This window comes from Phasianus colchicus, chromosome 1, assembly GCF_987193195.1.
Source record: "Phasianus colchicus chromosome 1, bPhaCol1.hap1.1, whole genome shotgun sequence".
Classification (NCBI taxonomy): Eukaryota; Metazoa; Chordata; class Aves; order Galliformes; family Phasianidae; genus Phasianus; species Phasianus colchicus.
The window spans coordinates 93669353-93683570 of record NC_143436.1 but is presented as its reverse complement, the minus strand read 5'-3'; the positions used below and the strand labels follow the sequence as shown (position 1 = coordinate 93683570).

Below are 14218 nucleotides of genomic sequence, written 5' to 3'. Positions count from 1 at the left end.
TTCATAATTTACTGTGGGAAAAAGAAAACGACATTCTCAACAAGCAAGCTGTAATTGAGCCCGATGCAGAAAGTGGAAGCCATATGTCATAATGGGGCATTGAAAAAGCAATCCACAAAGCTAAATTCCAGAGGGCTTTGACATAAAAGATTTTTATATCAGATTTTCATTATTATTTTTTTTTTTTAAAGAAACTGAAATGACATCTGTTCTCCACCTAGAAATCCAGATTGGTTAATCTTGCTTACCTCTTCTGGTCTGTTAGGTGTGGTTACTCTCGTAATACACAAATGCTAAGTCTTATACATAGAAGAACATTAGTTTCAAGAAGTTAAAAATCAAGCCACTTGAAATTGAATACTACTCTTCTACCTTCTCAAGAAAAGGAAATTAAGAGATGTTTTTTAAAAAAAAATTGAGGTTCAATTTTATTTTCTTTCACCAAAACTCTTTAAGGTCACTATCTGCAAAATTTCATTGGTATATCCTATTCGTCAGAGTAGTCCCTAGCAAACATACATATAGAGAGGTTGAACTTCCAGGGAGAGATCAAAAGAAACAGAATACCATTAGTAATGAAGAGTATGTCACAGGCAATAGGAGAAAAAACTGCAGGTAATAAAGATGAAGTCAAACCTACTGCTAATGTAAGCATCCAAAGTCAGTCAGCTATCACATCGATTATTTTGGCTGTGTTGCATTTGTAACTCTTCGTATCATATGTCAAAGTAATATTGATAGCAAGAATATTAACACTTCCTGAGAAATGTGAAGAAAAAACACAACAGAAAAATGTGTACTTACATTACTTTCTAGAGTATCATTCTCACATATCGCTCCTGAAAATCCTTTTGACAAATTCCCTGAACAAGTTCCAGCCTGTAATGATTAAGCCTTCAAGAATGAGTTCACCTGTACAACTTATTCCTGGTCAGGTATGATACCTGAGGGAATAAACCATAAAATAATATAAAATAGCAACTCAATATTGAAAATCAGTAGCAAGTTGTTAGGAAGAAATCTGCAGAACTGAAATAACATCCTTTAAAAAATTGTAAGAAGCCAATCTGTTAGAAAACCTTTCATGAACAGATGAACTATACTCACAGTGATTCACAGAATTGTTTGCTTCCTTCTCAGAAACCAGCTGTCCTTAGTGAAGACTTTTTTAAAAAAGGTATCAAATACTAAATATTACTCTCTCTGTATCTTATCTTCTTTCCTTCAGAATATAGTTCCTAGTGAAACTCGCAGAGTTTCGTTCCACTTTTCCACATAAATGCACCCGCGCCCTTGCACAAAGCACTGCCAAAATTGCCTTACTTATGTAAGAGTGCAAAACAATGATCCCGTGTGAATTCTGTAAATTCTCACAATGGAGAGAGAAACTCAGAAGAAAGGAGCAATTACTCTGGAGAGTCCTGTTAAGACTTCTTTACTGCAGTCAGTTTTACATGGTTAGACGGGAAACAACGTAAATTGCAATAACTAAGACAAAGTAGAGACAGAAAAGAGTTTTCCCACCAAAGACTTGATGTTGGTTTTCTGACTGAAGCTTGCCAATGTATGACTGAAAAAAGAAAATAATATCGTAAGGATCTACTGTATAATTGAGTGTCATTCAAAAACTTTCATTGTAAAGGCTTTGTATTGACTACAAGCTATGAAGTCTCATCCCAGGCGCTCAGTTTAATTATGCTTTTAAAAATCATCACTCAAACCATCCAGCTATTTTTGAATGACAAAACAAACAACATTGGATAGCCAGCAATGTGCAGTACCTAACTATAGGAGGTTGATCTCTTTCAATAAACTAATGCGTGCCAAGAATATTTAAAAGTAGTATTGTCACATTATACAAAACTCTTGCTTCAAATTGACTTGATAAAGTAATGAATTATCATATGTTAATTTATAGTTTGAGCCAATTTTCTGTATTAAATAACTCATAACTCTAAAGAAATACCCTTAACTGAAGAACCTTACCAATTTGGGCTCTGCATCCATACATCAATGTCTGCAAAAAGGTATCTTGATTCACTTGCAAGATCGGCGTAACAATAAGGGCATGCTCTCATCCAGCTAATTACCTACTGGACATTTTTCTCTTTTCACTTCTCTAAGCCTCAGTTTACTTTGTGACAAGATGTACACCATGAGGAATTCAAATGAATGTATAATGCAAACTTATGTAGTCAGTATTTGGGAAGCATTTCTATAAATACTTGACACCATCTATTTAAGGTTTGGCTGTCATACAGATGACAGCAACATTTTAAGTGAAATGAATACAAAACAGTCATGCTCCTAGCTGGAATAAATTGGATATAAAACATGGATAAACAATCAGCAAAAGGTTTTTCTCATCAGGTAGCTCTTTCCTTTATTGAGCAGCTTACTTAAAATTAAATAACATACCACAAAAATTAGCACTGTGTTATTAATTCCCTGGATATCACATCTTACTCCATTAGAAAAGTGTTTCAATTCATTACTTGCTATTTTTTAAATTATTATTACGCATGTTAAAAAAATAATAAAGTATGTTGGTTTTTTTTTTAGTTTTTTTTTGAGATCGAAATTTCAGGGCACCTAGGAAAGCTTCTTTTTAAGCGTTCTTTGGTTCTACGTGTTCTATATGCTTTTTGACCAAGAAGCTATTTTCAGTTCTCATTAACCGCAAGCAATGCCAAAAAAAAAAAAAAAAAGTTACCAGTTATATAGCTGTTAAGCCCTTTTTCTCATGCAGGCTTGAAAATGCAAATTAAAACAAGCAGAAAAATAAGAAAGCATCTTAGCAGTGAAAATTAGTATTTTCACCGAAGACAATTGCTTGAATTCTAAGTAAATCAAATAGGGTAAAATTTCTTATAAAGCCACGTGTGTTGATGACAGAGCCACAACCTCAACTTACTGCGCGCTATGACTTGTTGACAGCTTTCCAACCCTTTTTCCTCATCAACTTCCAGCTAATTGTAATTTAGTATCACCTCCACGTTGCCTGAGCTTTTGTAGAGTTAAGTGTTAACTTCATGGCTTCTCCATCAATCAGAAGTACAACAAATTTTCAAAAAGTTTTTTGATTTCAAAAGAATCAGGAGGTAGGTGAGCATCAGTCAGGATACAGAGATGAAGTTTTCACTGTGATTATATTCTTGGAAAGAAATAGGGCAAATAGTCCAAGCATTTCAATGGGCTCAGCAACCTATTTACTAAAAGCGCTATGTTTAACACATTCTCATATACAATAAGCACGTGGAGACGGAGAGCTCCCATCTTTCTCAGTTCTTCTCTCTTTCATTCTGTATATCGTTGTCTGTCCTGACCAACTGTCACCAGTTCCAATAAGAAATAAAGTGAGACTGAAAGATTTGAAACAAACATAATAAAGTACTTGGAACAAGATACATATAGAGCTTCTGAAGGTTGACTTTTATTCCTAAGAAACTTGTAGGGATTCAAACATCTCCAGGCTATATGGCTCAAATATTAAAATGACTTCTAATCCTTTAACAGAACTTGTATAAACACCAGTGCTCGCAACTTCAGTGTTTAGGAGCTAGATGTTTTCACCCCTATTTTTAATACCCAAATTGTCAAGAGTGAAAGAACCATATCTCTGTAAGTTTAACCTTTACAAAGATGGACATATCCACTGCATGTGGCTACATATATGCATTTTCACTGTCTCTCGATTTGTGCACTTGAACAGATAGACTGAATTACGGCAAACTGAGCTCATCTGCACACGTATCTGACCTAAGTTACATATGAAGCTACTGATCAGTTGCACAGGATAATGTGGAGTTAAATCCTTCCATTGCTCTCCTGTAGAAAACTGATCCAGACTATGATATTTTAAAAGCTAAAAATACTCTGTATTTTTTGAAGAAGCAGAACTTATTCACATCATACACCAGTGCAAATCAGAAAAAATAAAATAAAATACAACAAAATCTCAGCTTCTCTAAAGTCTTTGGAACAGCCAAAATTGTTTTCTTAATGCTAAAGAGGAACAGCAGCAAAACTTTATTTTAGATGTTAACTGAATTCACATCAGCAGAACACTGAAAACGAACAATAAACATACAACTACACATACATACAAAATAAATACTTCTAGTGGGATAAATATTTTATGAGTATCTTTAAGAAGCTGCATCTTCATTCATGCCACCATAAAAAGATGCTCAATTTTATAGACTGAACAGCCAATACACTGTATAATCCTACATATAATTGTTCAAATATATGATAAATTGGAGGGGAGGAAGGATTTGGCATCCATCTGCAATTGTTCCAATAATTCTTTTTTTCTTTCACTTGTAAAAGGAGTTTGGTTACAGCTTGGAGATAGGAAAACAATTTATTTATGAGTTTAAGCATGGCGCTAGTCACAATTCAAGTTTGCATGAGTAACAGAAAATTATTGTCAAAACTGTCCCTTACATGGACGTTCCTTCATAAAACAAGCTCTTGTCCCTTATAAACTGCCAGAAAACCTCCTATGTTTCCCCCAACTTTAGCTTTTAATCCACACTGTCTTATTTGATATTTGCATATTCATACTCTGACAAGACAAATATATGGAATATAATTTCAGAAAATTCTCTCTAATGTACATGAAAAACAACGAAAAGAACACAATAATTAACCTGCTACTTCACTCATTAGGAATTTTGCTTGGAAAAGTTCCGATGGAAATCTCTCATTCTCTAACAAGCATTGGAGAATTGACTATAGCACTGCAAGAGCTCGACAAACGGCCTTTTACAAAGAAAAGCTACATTTGCCTACATTTTGTTCCATTTGCTAGTGTGCCAGTTCATAGGTGTTTTTTTTTTTTTACATGAATTATTAATGAGTTGCTGTGAATAGAAAAGAGAAATGGGAAATAAAACAAGTAAAATTAAGCCCTTTGAATTTTTTTTCCCACCCCTTCAAGGTCTAACAAAAATTCAGCTAGGAGACCTTAACAGACCAGGAATAAGGACATGTGAGTAGCAGCCAGAATTTTTTGGTTTTACTTGCTTGGGTTTTCCGAGGGTCTTGTAAACAACTTGAAGTTTACAAGTCTTGTAGTTTGCAGATCTGCTAAGTCATCTTATGAAAAGGAAGGTGTAAAATGAACCCTAACACCCGCAATCTGTCTGTTTAATCATCCTGCCCATTAACTGATTAGAAAAAGCTCCCGATAGCATGGCGCCCATTGGGCAGAGGCCAATTATGCAGAGCAGAAAAATATTGTGAAAATAAGCTGTGCATGTAATCTCTGTCAGTGGCTGACATGTTTTAGTTTCCGCAGAGCCAGCGAAAAATGTGCACTGTCCAATTCTGTTTAACACATAATTCTCACAACAGCGATTTTGTGAAAAACAGGGAAAGGCTGAACCTGCAGAGTGCTTGCACACATATTTGTATACATACACACGTATTTATACACAGATGGGGGTGCTGTGTATTTATAAAAATCAAAACGCCATCTCATCAGCCATTTTTTAAATGAGCATTTCTACAGCATTACCCGCAGCACTGACCTGTCATTTAGAACATCATGCTTCCGACTAAAAGCTCTGTAAACTATACAAAGATTTTTACAATTCTGATTGCCATCTCTTTGTAGACTTTTAATGTTCTTCTTATGTATCAAAGAACAAGACAATTAATAAATTATCTGCCAAAATTAATATCTAGATACTTTTGAATAGAGAGGTTGTAGAAAGATCTCAGCTAGACTTTGAGAGCTACACTTTTGCGCCCTGGATGGGGACCACACACAAAAATAAACATATATGCAATAAAACTTGTCTACTTGCTCAAAGGTGAAGGATTCTGAAATGTGTGGTGTAAACGTTAGTAACTCAACAAATCAGATTTAGAATTTGTGTTTCATCTATAGAGTTATTTATCTGAAAACAAAATGTTTCTGTTGCCTGACATACATCCTTCAGTATTCAAAAGATCAAAGCAAAGTTGTCACAAGTCTATCAGTCCCAGTCTTGGTAGTGCCTTTAGTTTGATTACTTGGAGAGCAAGAACAAAATGCATTACAGTGAAGTGGAAATGAATTCACTGCAAAGCAGTGTGCCGCTTATCAAACTTCCGTCCACTCTTAGCTTGTTCATGAAACTTTCTGGAATTTTACTTCATGTTAAAAAGGCTTGAAAAACACTCCAGGCAGCAGCAGATCTCTGCATTTGTTCTGTTTGAGCTGAAAAACCTCATCTGTTCAGTCTCGTCTTTGAGCTAAGTTCATGATTATCTTACATGTTTGCCTCTGTGTATTTTGCATCAATAACACAGCAACAATTGCACAAATTTTTTGTTACTTTTCTTTTAAATACTACAACTCTTCAAACTACTGTGGTTACCCAGTGAAAAGCACTTCCCCTCAAATTCATAGGCAACTGCCTCAAAACAATGGCAGCTGTAGCTTGTTCAAAATTCAATTCCATCTATTCTTTGTAAGTGTGAATACTCCAAAAGCTTTTCACAAGAGACACTTACAGGGCTGGCTTCAGCCATCTGCAAAGTATCACATCTTTTCTCAGTAAGTTTTCTTACAAAAAAAATTACAGATAGGAAACCAGAGTTCCGATATGTTGGACAGAATAGAAGAAAAAAAAATGCAAAAAAGTATTTTCAGCTTAAAATGTGTCTGAAGTGATCCCTATAACTGCATAGTCCTATAAAATAAAATAGCCTTTTCTTGAGAAATCTTGAAGTTGCATACATTTCAAAAGCGCTTCTCAAAGACGAAGGAAAAGGAGTTTCTACTGTCTGTTTACATCTCACACCCACATCTGTGCATACAAAACAATATATAAAAGGCACTTAAGTATCACAAAGGGACACAGCTTGTTAAACGTAGACAAACAGAAGGCAAACTCACTGCAGAGAATGTTATTACACTTAAGCCCCTCCTGAAACGATCTCCACGAACTACAAGAACTGGTGCCACATATGGTTGCAAGATGCTTCTCTGATCTCCAGAAAACTTTTTACTAAAATTTCACTGCAGTCTCCAAAGCTTTTTAGAGCAGCAACTGTGTGTTTGTTAAACTGTGTGTTTGTACACTTAGTGCATATTCTTCCAGGGGATTTTAATACAAGCTCAAATGTGGCCTACCCATATCTCGCTGTTGCTGACTTCCCCAGACACAGGCCTAAGCCCTGGTCTTCCCTGGATCTACATTCAGTTTTCTTGCTCTTCTGAACTCCTAAGCTACAAAGATGTACGAATGTACATCTCTCCTAAAATGAGTGTGACTTCTGAAGATTCGGGCACTCCAAAACAGCCTCACTTTCTGTCCAAGCAGGGCCAACCCATACGTCACCACAAATCAATATATAAAAGCATTTTCATTTTACTGCGTCTAGAAGACACAAACTGGTGTAAAGACACAAAGGGAAGGATTCTATCCCTTGTATCTTGACGTGTGTTCCTGTATATCAGCCCCCTGGCTCTGCCACACACTGCCTCCAACCACCAACGTCCTGTTGTGAGCAACGTGGCTCTAACTTAATCTGAATACACTGAGATACTCTCTTGTGCTGATTACTGAAAGTAACTACATTTTCATTTGAGTATCAAATATCTCCTTTTAAATCCCAGGGAATGCTGCCCAGGTGAGGGCTAAGATTTTGTTTATGGCCCAAAGCACTGGCCTTAATGCCAGCGGTGACCTTCCTCCCCACCCACCAGAGGACATCTTTCCAGCAAGGGGTGTCAGACTGTTCCAGTCCTACGGACCCAGCCCGCCACTAGCTGCAACTAGAGGGATGGAATGGTTGAGGTTCAACATATCCCCCTGCAAACAAAGGGCTGGGGAATTTACCACACAGCATCGTGCTCTTCCCTCACCTCATAAAAAGTTTTAAAAGAGTGCCTCATCAAATAAAATCCTGGCTTACCTGTAAGTGGGAGCTGCGCCTGCAAGGTGACAAAGAGAGTGATCCTCTTCCACTTCATCTTGCTCCAGCAGGCCGTGCTGGGGTGAGTAGTACAGGATGGTGAGGAGGAAGGCACCTCCACGGGCTGGTATCTTCTGGTTGCCTACGCAGGAAGCACTGCTTCTATAAGGGCTTTCAGAGTCCACCTGCTGGCAGCCAGCCCAAAACGCATGCATCTTCCTCGCAGCTTCTGAGGTCTGGGTTTTACATTCTTGGTATTGATGCTTGAGGTTGGTGTTTCCTTTTGTATTCTTCTTTTCACAACACTTTTTAAAAACTTTGATGGTTGCTAGGATCATTCTGCAATTCAGCAGCTCTCACAGTGTCCTAGAAAGTGCGCGCAAATTCAGTCCAGCTTCAAAAGCAACACAACTGTGCCCAGTGTGTATTATAAGCAGCAGCCACTGTCAGGGAGGTAGCTTAACTATACTTGTAAAGGCACCAAGCTCATTTTAAAGCTCTGATTAAAATACAGACTTCACATTAGCAGCTGAAAATTGTTGCATTATCAGGGCTAAACAACAGCCTGCATCACAGTAGAATTGGACTCCATATGCCTTTACAGTGTCCACAAGACATGAAGCACTAGCACAGCTGGCACTGCCTGCCTCCTTCAGCTGTATGTAACTGAACAGAGGAAACTTTTGATGTGAACATACCACATCTTTGTATTGTGAGAAAAACTGTGTGTGCAGTACTCCGGAGCCATTTTGTCCTCAGAGGTAGAGCAGCCTGCAGAGTGGAGCACCAGGCTGTCTCTGTGAGAGAGCACAGCATGCATCTCCTCCCGTGAGGTCTGACACAGGAAGCTGGGCACCACACCTACAGACTAAGCAGGCCACGGGATTCAGCCTTCTGCTGCTCAAAGCTGTTCTCTAGTCAGATACTGCAGCGGATTACAGAATCACACAGAATGGCCTCAAGGATCATGAATCTCCAACCCCCCCTGCCTCATGCAGGGCCACCAACCTCCCCATTTATTAATAGACCAGGCTGCCCAGGGCCCCATCCAACCTGGCCTTGAACACCTTCAGGGACAGGGCATCCACAATCTCTCTGGGCAAGCTGTTCCAACACCTCACCACTCCCATAGTAAAGAACTTTGATCATGCATAATTAGAAACAATCTGGATGCATCCTTGGAATTTACAGGAATTTTCAGCCCCCTACTGTAGGCATTGATACAGCACTCAAAGCAATGCAAAACTGAGCAGCTCTGCACAGCTACAGTGCTTGTGAATCTTCATTTCCTGCAAGTCCACATTCTCCATCCAGTGCAATTGCTGTGGCATCCTCCACATTTTGCTAAACCACTTCTGTTCTCTTGGCCATTTCACACCCTCAGCCCTCCCTCTGTGGGGCCAGGTGGCCAGGCATGCTGCTGTGGGTTATGTGGCTCATTTGAAGCACATGTGCACGTGCTGACTGACTTACCCAGCAGCCCCATGTGAAAGTGAAAATGCCCTCGTTTTTTTAGCCCTGCTCTGAAGGTACTAATAAGACCTCTGTGGGTGCTTGTACAAAACTACAGGTAGGAGCAGGTTGTGTTTGAGTCTCCTTTGTTTTCCAGGGTAGATGTTAAGCCCCCCAGGTCACAAGTTGTTGGGGGGAGATGGTGGTGAGAGGCAGACTGAGTCAGGAGAATCATAACGCTTGTTTCATTATGGAACCAAGCTTGTGATCACATCTAGCAGTATTAAAGCAATGCACAGGAGGCAGGGGTGGAAGCCACACAGGTAACAGAAAAAGCACACTTAAACATTAACCTGGCAAATATTACTCTGGAGAATGCACTATGCTATAGGCTGACAAGACACAAGAAAATGATTTAACAATATTGTTTTGTTATGCTTTTACTTGAGGACCTCGATGTACTTCTGAAATTAGTGTTACAAAGCTGAGGGAGTTAAGCTTTTACTGATGAAGAAATTAAGGAAGTCAAGAAAAACAAGGCAGTAAAGGTTAAAGACAAACGGGAATTGAAAGGTTCTTGTTAGAATTTTAAAACTTGGAGGTTTTGGATGGGAAGAACTATGGCTAGGGGTGATTCTTTCTTACTATATAGTTATTATTCTGAACAATAAGAAGCTAAGAAAAAAAAAAAAAAAAGGATTAATTACAAGTAATAGAGGAAAAGAACAAGCCAGCATAATGAAATTAAGAAAGATGAAACCTGCAGTTGCAGAAAGCTTTTCTTGAGAAGGGAATATATGAAATAAGTTCTTTCTCCAGCAAAGGAATTTATAAGAAAATTAGAAGGAAAAAACAAACAAACAAAAAAAAAACCCACCCAACTCTTCAGCATGATGCCAGCTCTCACTTTGGAAAAAAAAAAAAAGTTAAAAAATCACATTAACTCTTTCAAATGCAAGTAAAATTTTTCACTTTTATTACCAGATATAAAGAGTAAATTTTAGACAACTGTGAATAAGAGAAGCCTGAAAGCATGACTTAGATGCACTTCAAAACTGAATAGTAAACTTTCCCCTCCATCAAATACAACGGGCTCAAAGACTGTGGAATGCTATTTAATATATTTCAGGATGAGAGCTTAGGGTGGGAAGGAGCACAGGTATCTTAAAGAATAGTGGTGTTTTTTTTTTTTTTCATTTCTGATTCTTAGAAATAAGAAAAAGGAATCTGCTGCATCCCTAGCAGATATGGGAACAGGACGGGTGATCTCTGTTTCCCAGTATTCTGAAGATGACTGACAAGGTGAGAATTACTGTGCATATAAGAAGTAAGGATTTATAGTCTTTCAAAAGCAAAGTAAATTGAAATTCTTGGAAGATGGAGACCAAGAAATACATCATCTTGCAGTCTGGAATAATGAAGGCTAATATATTGATAACACAGCATAATTCTTTTATTTAATAACTATTATATACGGTACTATTCAATACCAAAATAATTAGACACTAATATTATTAGTGCTGCATGCCATTCTGCAGTATGTGGACAGTGCTGCTGAGTGTCTGCCCTCTCTTAGCCTCAGCAAGGGTTTCCTGTGCAGCTTTTCAACCCCAGATGCTAAAAGAGGAAGCTGGAGATGCTATTGCTCATTGTCAGGCAGCGGGCAAAGCACAGCTCCTGAGAGCTACCTCACATGCTGGAGTTGGAAGAGATGTGTCAGATCCAGAACTGGCTGCACTCAGGTACATGGGTTCGTGGTCTGTATTCCAGTGCAAACTGAATAAAGCTCTTTCTGTCTACTTTACTACATAAAGAAAGACTGAAATAAAGAGTTAGTGAGCAGAATAAGAGCCCTGCTTTCACTGCAGGCTATCTAAATCTCACTGGCACCTTATCCAAAAGCAAAAATAATATCATACCAGTTATTGATATTTTTGGGTACCAGCGCCTTCAGAGGAGCAAATGGCGCTGCTCATCACTATTCTGCTGACCCCTGTCTCCTCCTGTTATTGATCACAGCTTCTCCCTCAGGCAGAGAGCCAGCAAATTATCACTTTGAATAAAGAGTTGAGGCCAAAGGTAAGGAAAAGGAATGAAGAGCTGTATAAGAAAGGAAGATTAATGGCAACAGTAGGCACACTGGGAGAACAGCAGTTGGGTCAGTGTGTTTTGATGTCTAGTTAGGGAAAGGTCAGAGAAATGGACTTCATTTAGAACTGTGGGTAGAGGAAAAAAAAAGGCTTTGCATGATAGTGCTCCTAGAAATTCTCTCCTCCAATCCCTCATCTTTTACATAGAGGCAAGCATATCGTCCTAATCAAAATACAATTGAAGTATACAAAAGAGCAATCACACTTGCATTACGAGTTATTCTCTAAACAATTATAACCTTGGAGATGCAAATCGCATGCAGTTGAGTGCAGAAAAAGGGGAAGTGGTCTGTTCTCTAGGAAAAATCTACCCTGTCTTCACAAGTCTTGTGATTGCACTAGGAGAAATCATTTTCTTATTCCGCCACCATTATTTTCAGATTATTTGGCTTCTAGGGACTACACAGCACAGATAAAATTTTGGCAGCTCCTACCTATGTTGTGTGTTAGACAAACTCATACATGCGTTTTTAACCAACAGTTTAAACGACTCAGTGTTTCAGTTTACTCATTTCATTCAGTTCCTAACAACCTTGATAACACTGGATTACAGACTACAGCCAACACTAGTTCAGCTGAACCAGCAGTTATTCTCAGATCAGACAAAGCCACGTGAGAGACATGAAAACTTCCCTGATGGGTTAGGAAGCTCTTCCTAAGTCTCAAGCTAGCTCTCAGCTAACTCGACTCTTTACCTAAACATATTGGTGGAAGAAAGCACATTTTGAGAGTTACTCTCCTGTGCTGGGAAGACCACAAGATTTTATCTGTGGTTCCTGAAACAGAATAGGGCGGGGAATTGAGGTGATCCCCAAATACAACTCCATTGTGTTTAATGCAGGTAAAGGCGCAGCCCGTTATCAATAAAGTATAACACCTTTCATAAAATAGATAAGGCACGCATTCAGCTGGTTCTGTGCATCAATATGCCCTTCTTTCTCTGGACACAAGAAATCCTGGAACAGCTCTAATGCAAGGGGGCTGATTCATCCTAGAAGCATTCTTTTTTCATACTTACTGGTTATGCTTTGACTGAACTGAAGAAGAAAAAAAAAAAAAAAAAAAAAGCAGCAGGGTTTGCAGTTTTAACAGGAAATAAATGAAAACTAGAAAACAAACACACCGCAGTCAAGCTGAGGATTAAAAAATAACTACACACTGCCCTCTGGCTCATGTATTGCTACCACAGAGAGCTTGCCTGTAATCATCACCGCAGACTGCTGGGACTGAGAACAGGTCAGTTATCAAAAGTTCTCCTAAGCCAATTTGATACAGTTAGTACTTGCAGGCAAAATTAATACCTACATCACCTGATGGCGGAGCTGGCCGACCTGATGGAGGAGACGGGAGAATCCAGATTGCAGAGTCTTGCCCCTGATTCAGCAGGGAATCAGTTATAGTGCCAGAACTAACACTACAAGTATCAAAATCGGTTTTGGAGATGTTCACACAAAGATAATGGATGTTAAATAAGCAACAATTTTCTCTGATGAGAACGCTGTAGCCCCCAGCGAGGCACACCATTCATGCACTAGACCAATACACTGAAAAGAAAATGAAATTGCTGTTTACAGTATGTAAGCCCACAATTTCTATTGACAAATTGTCGAGGAGTGACAGTCCTATATTGCCTCACCGCATTTCAATGCACCATAGCGCCTTACAGTGAAGCTCCGCTTTGCTATAATTGGGCTCAACTGTGCTAATCCCCTTGGCATGCAGCAATTAATACTTATTTAGTGATAATTGCTGCATTCCGAGGGGATTAGTCCCTGCCCTGCACTTTTGCCAGCATTGCACACAGAGAGCTGGAAAGAAGACAGTGCCTAGCTACGGGTCTTGCTTTGCAGCTCCCAACAGGGAGACAAGAGAAGTTGGTCTCACTGTATCTGCTCCCCTCTGTGTGTGAAAATACTGCTTTTCCAAGGAAAAAAAAAAGCTTGACTGTCACTGCTCCTTGCAGCTGCGTTGTGCAAATAGAAGCCCTGCCACATCTAAAGAGAAAAAATAAAAAGAAAACAGACACCTGTGCAGCATCATAAAGACAAACACAGATATGAGTGTATGTTTCCTATGGGAGATGATAAAGAAGCCCTGATACAGTGTAAGAATGAATTCCTATTCATTATTTTGTTTCTTGTATCTAGAAGAGCCCTGTTCCTGCTACGCTTTAAAAACTTTCAGTGCAACATCGGTTTTGGAAACCTATAAAGGAGATGTTAGTAAAAAGTTGAAACCCTCTCTGTATACTCACTGAGACTACTGAATATACTGGGCCTGATTCTTTCATACTCAGAGAAGTCCTTATGATCTGCTCTGGATTTTTTTTTTTTTTTTTTCATGCACACGAGCGACTACTGCTTATGTCTTATCTTCAAAAGGAAGCTCAGTGCCTCTTCTTTGAGCTAGTCAAGCTACTGTCTCACATCACTAATACCTTCGTCTGTAAATTTCAGGTTAATTTCCCTAATGACAGTACAGTAACTATTAAAAAAAATTATAAAGCAGCCTCAGTATTTTCTTGAATGCTTGTGAAGACTGCAATTGATCACTAAGATGATGTCTTCATGAATGTAAATGTATTGTGAAGCTAGAGATCAGAACCAGAGATAAGTATCTTTATTTCCTGCATTTTGTTCAAAGGCTCATCTGGGGGAAAACTTACTTAAATGAACTGAAAATCAGTTAAGCATTTAAAAGAA

General features: G+C 38.6%; 1 protein-coding gene across 2 annotated transcripts in view; it reads right to left on the bottom strand.

The window, feature by feature from the left end:
* The window catches only part of CD247 (CD247 molecule), a 46305-nt gene extending 38201 nt beyond the window's left edge, over window positions 1-8104 (bottom strand). The window contains exon 1 of one of the 2 annotated variants that reach the window (XM_031612619.2): window positions 7915-8104. In XM_031612619.2, the coding sequence (XP_031468479.2) occupies window positions 7915-7972 (58 nt within the window). In that variant the 5' untranslated portion in view covers window positions 7973-8104. The remainder of the gene's footprint in view (window positions 1-7914) is intronic. The other variant, XM_090152686.1, reaches the window with a different exon arrangement.
* Between the last annotated feature and the right edge of the window lie 6114 nt (window positions 8105-14218).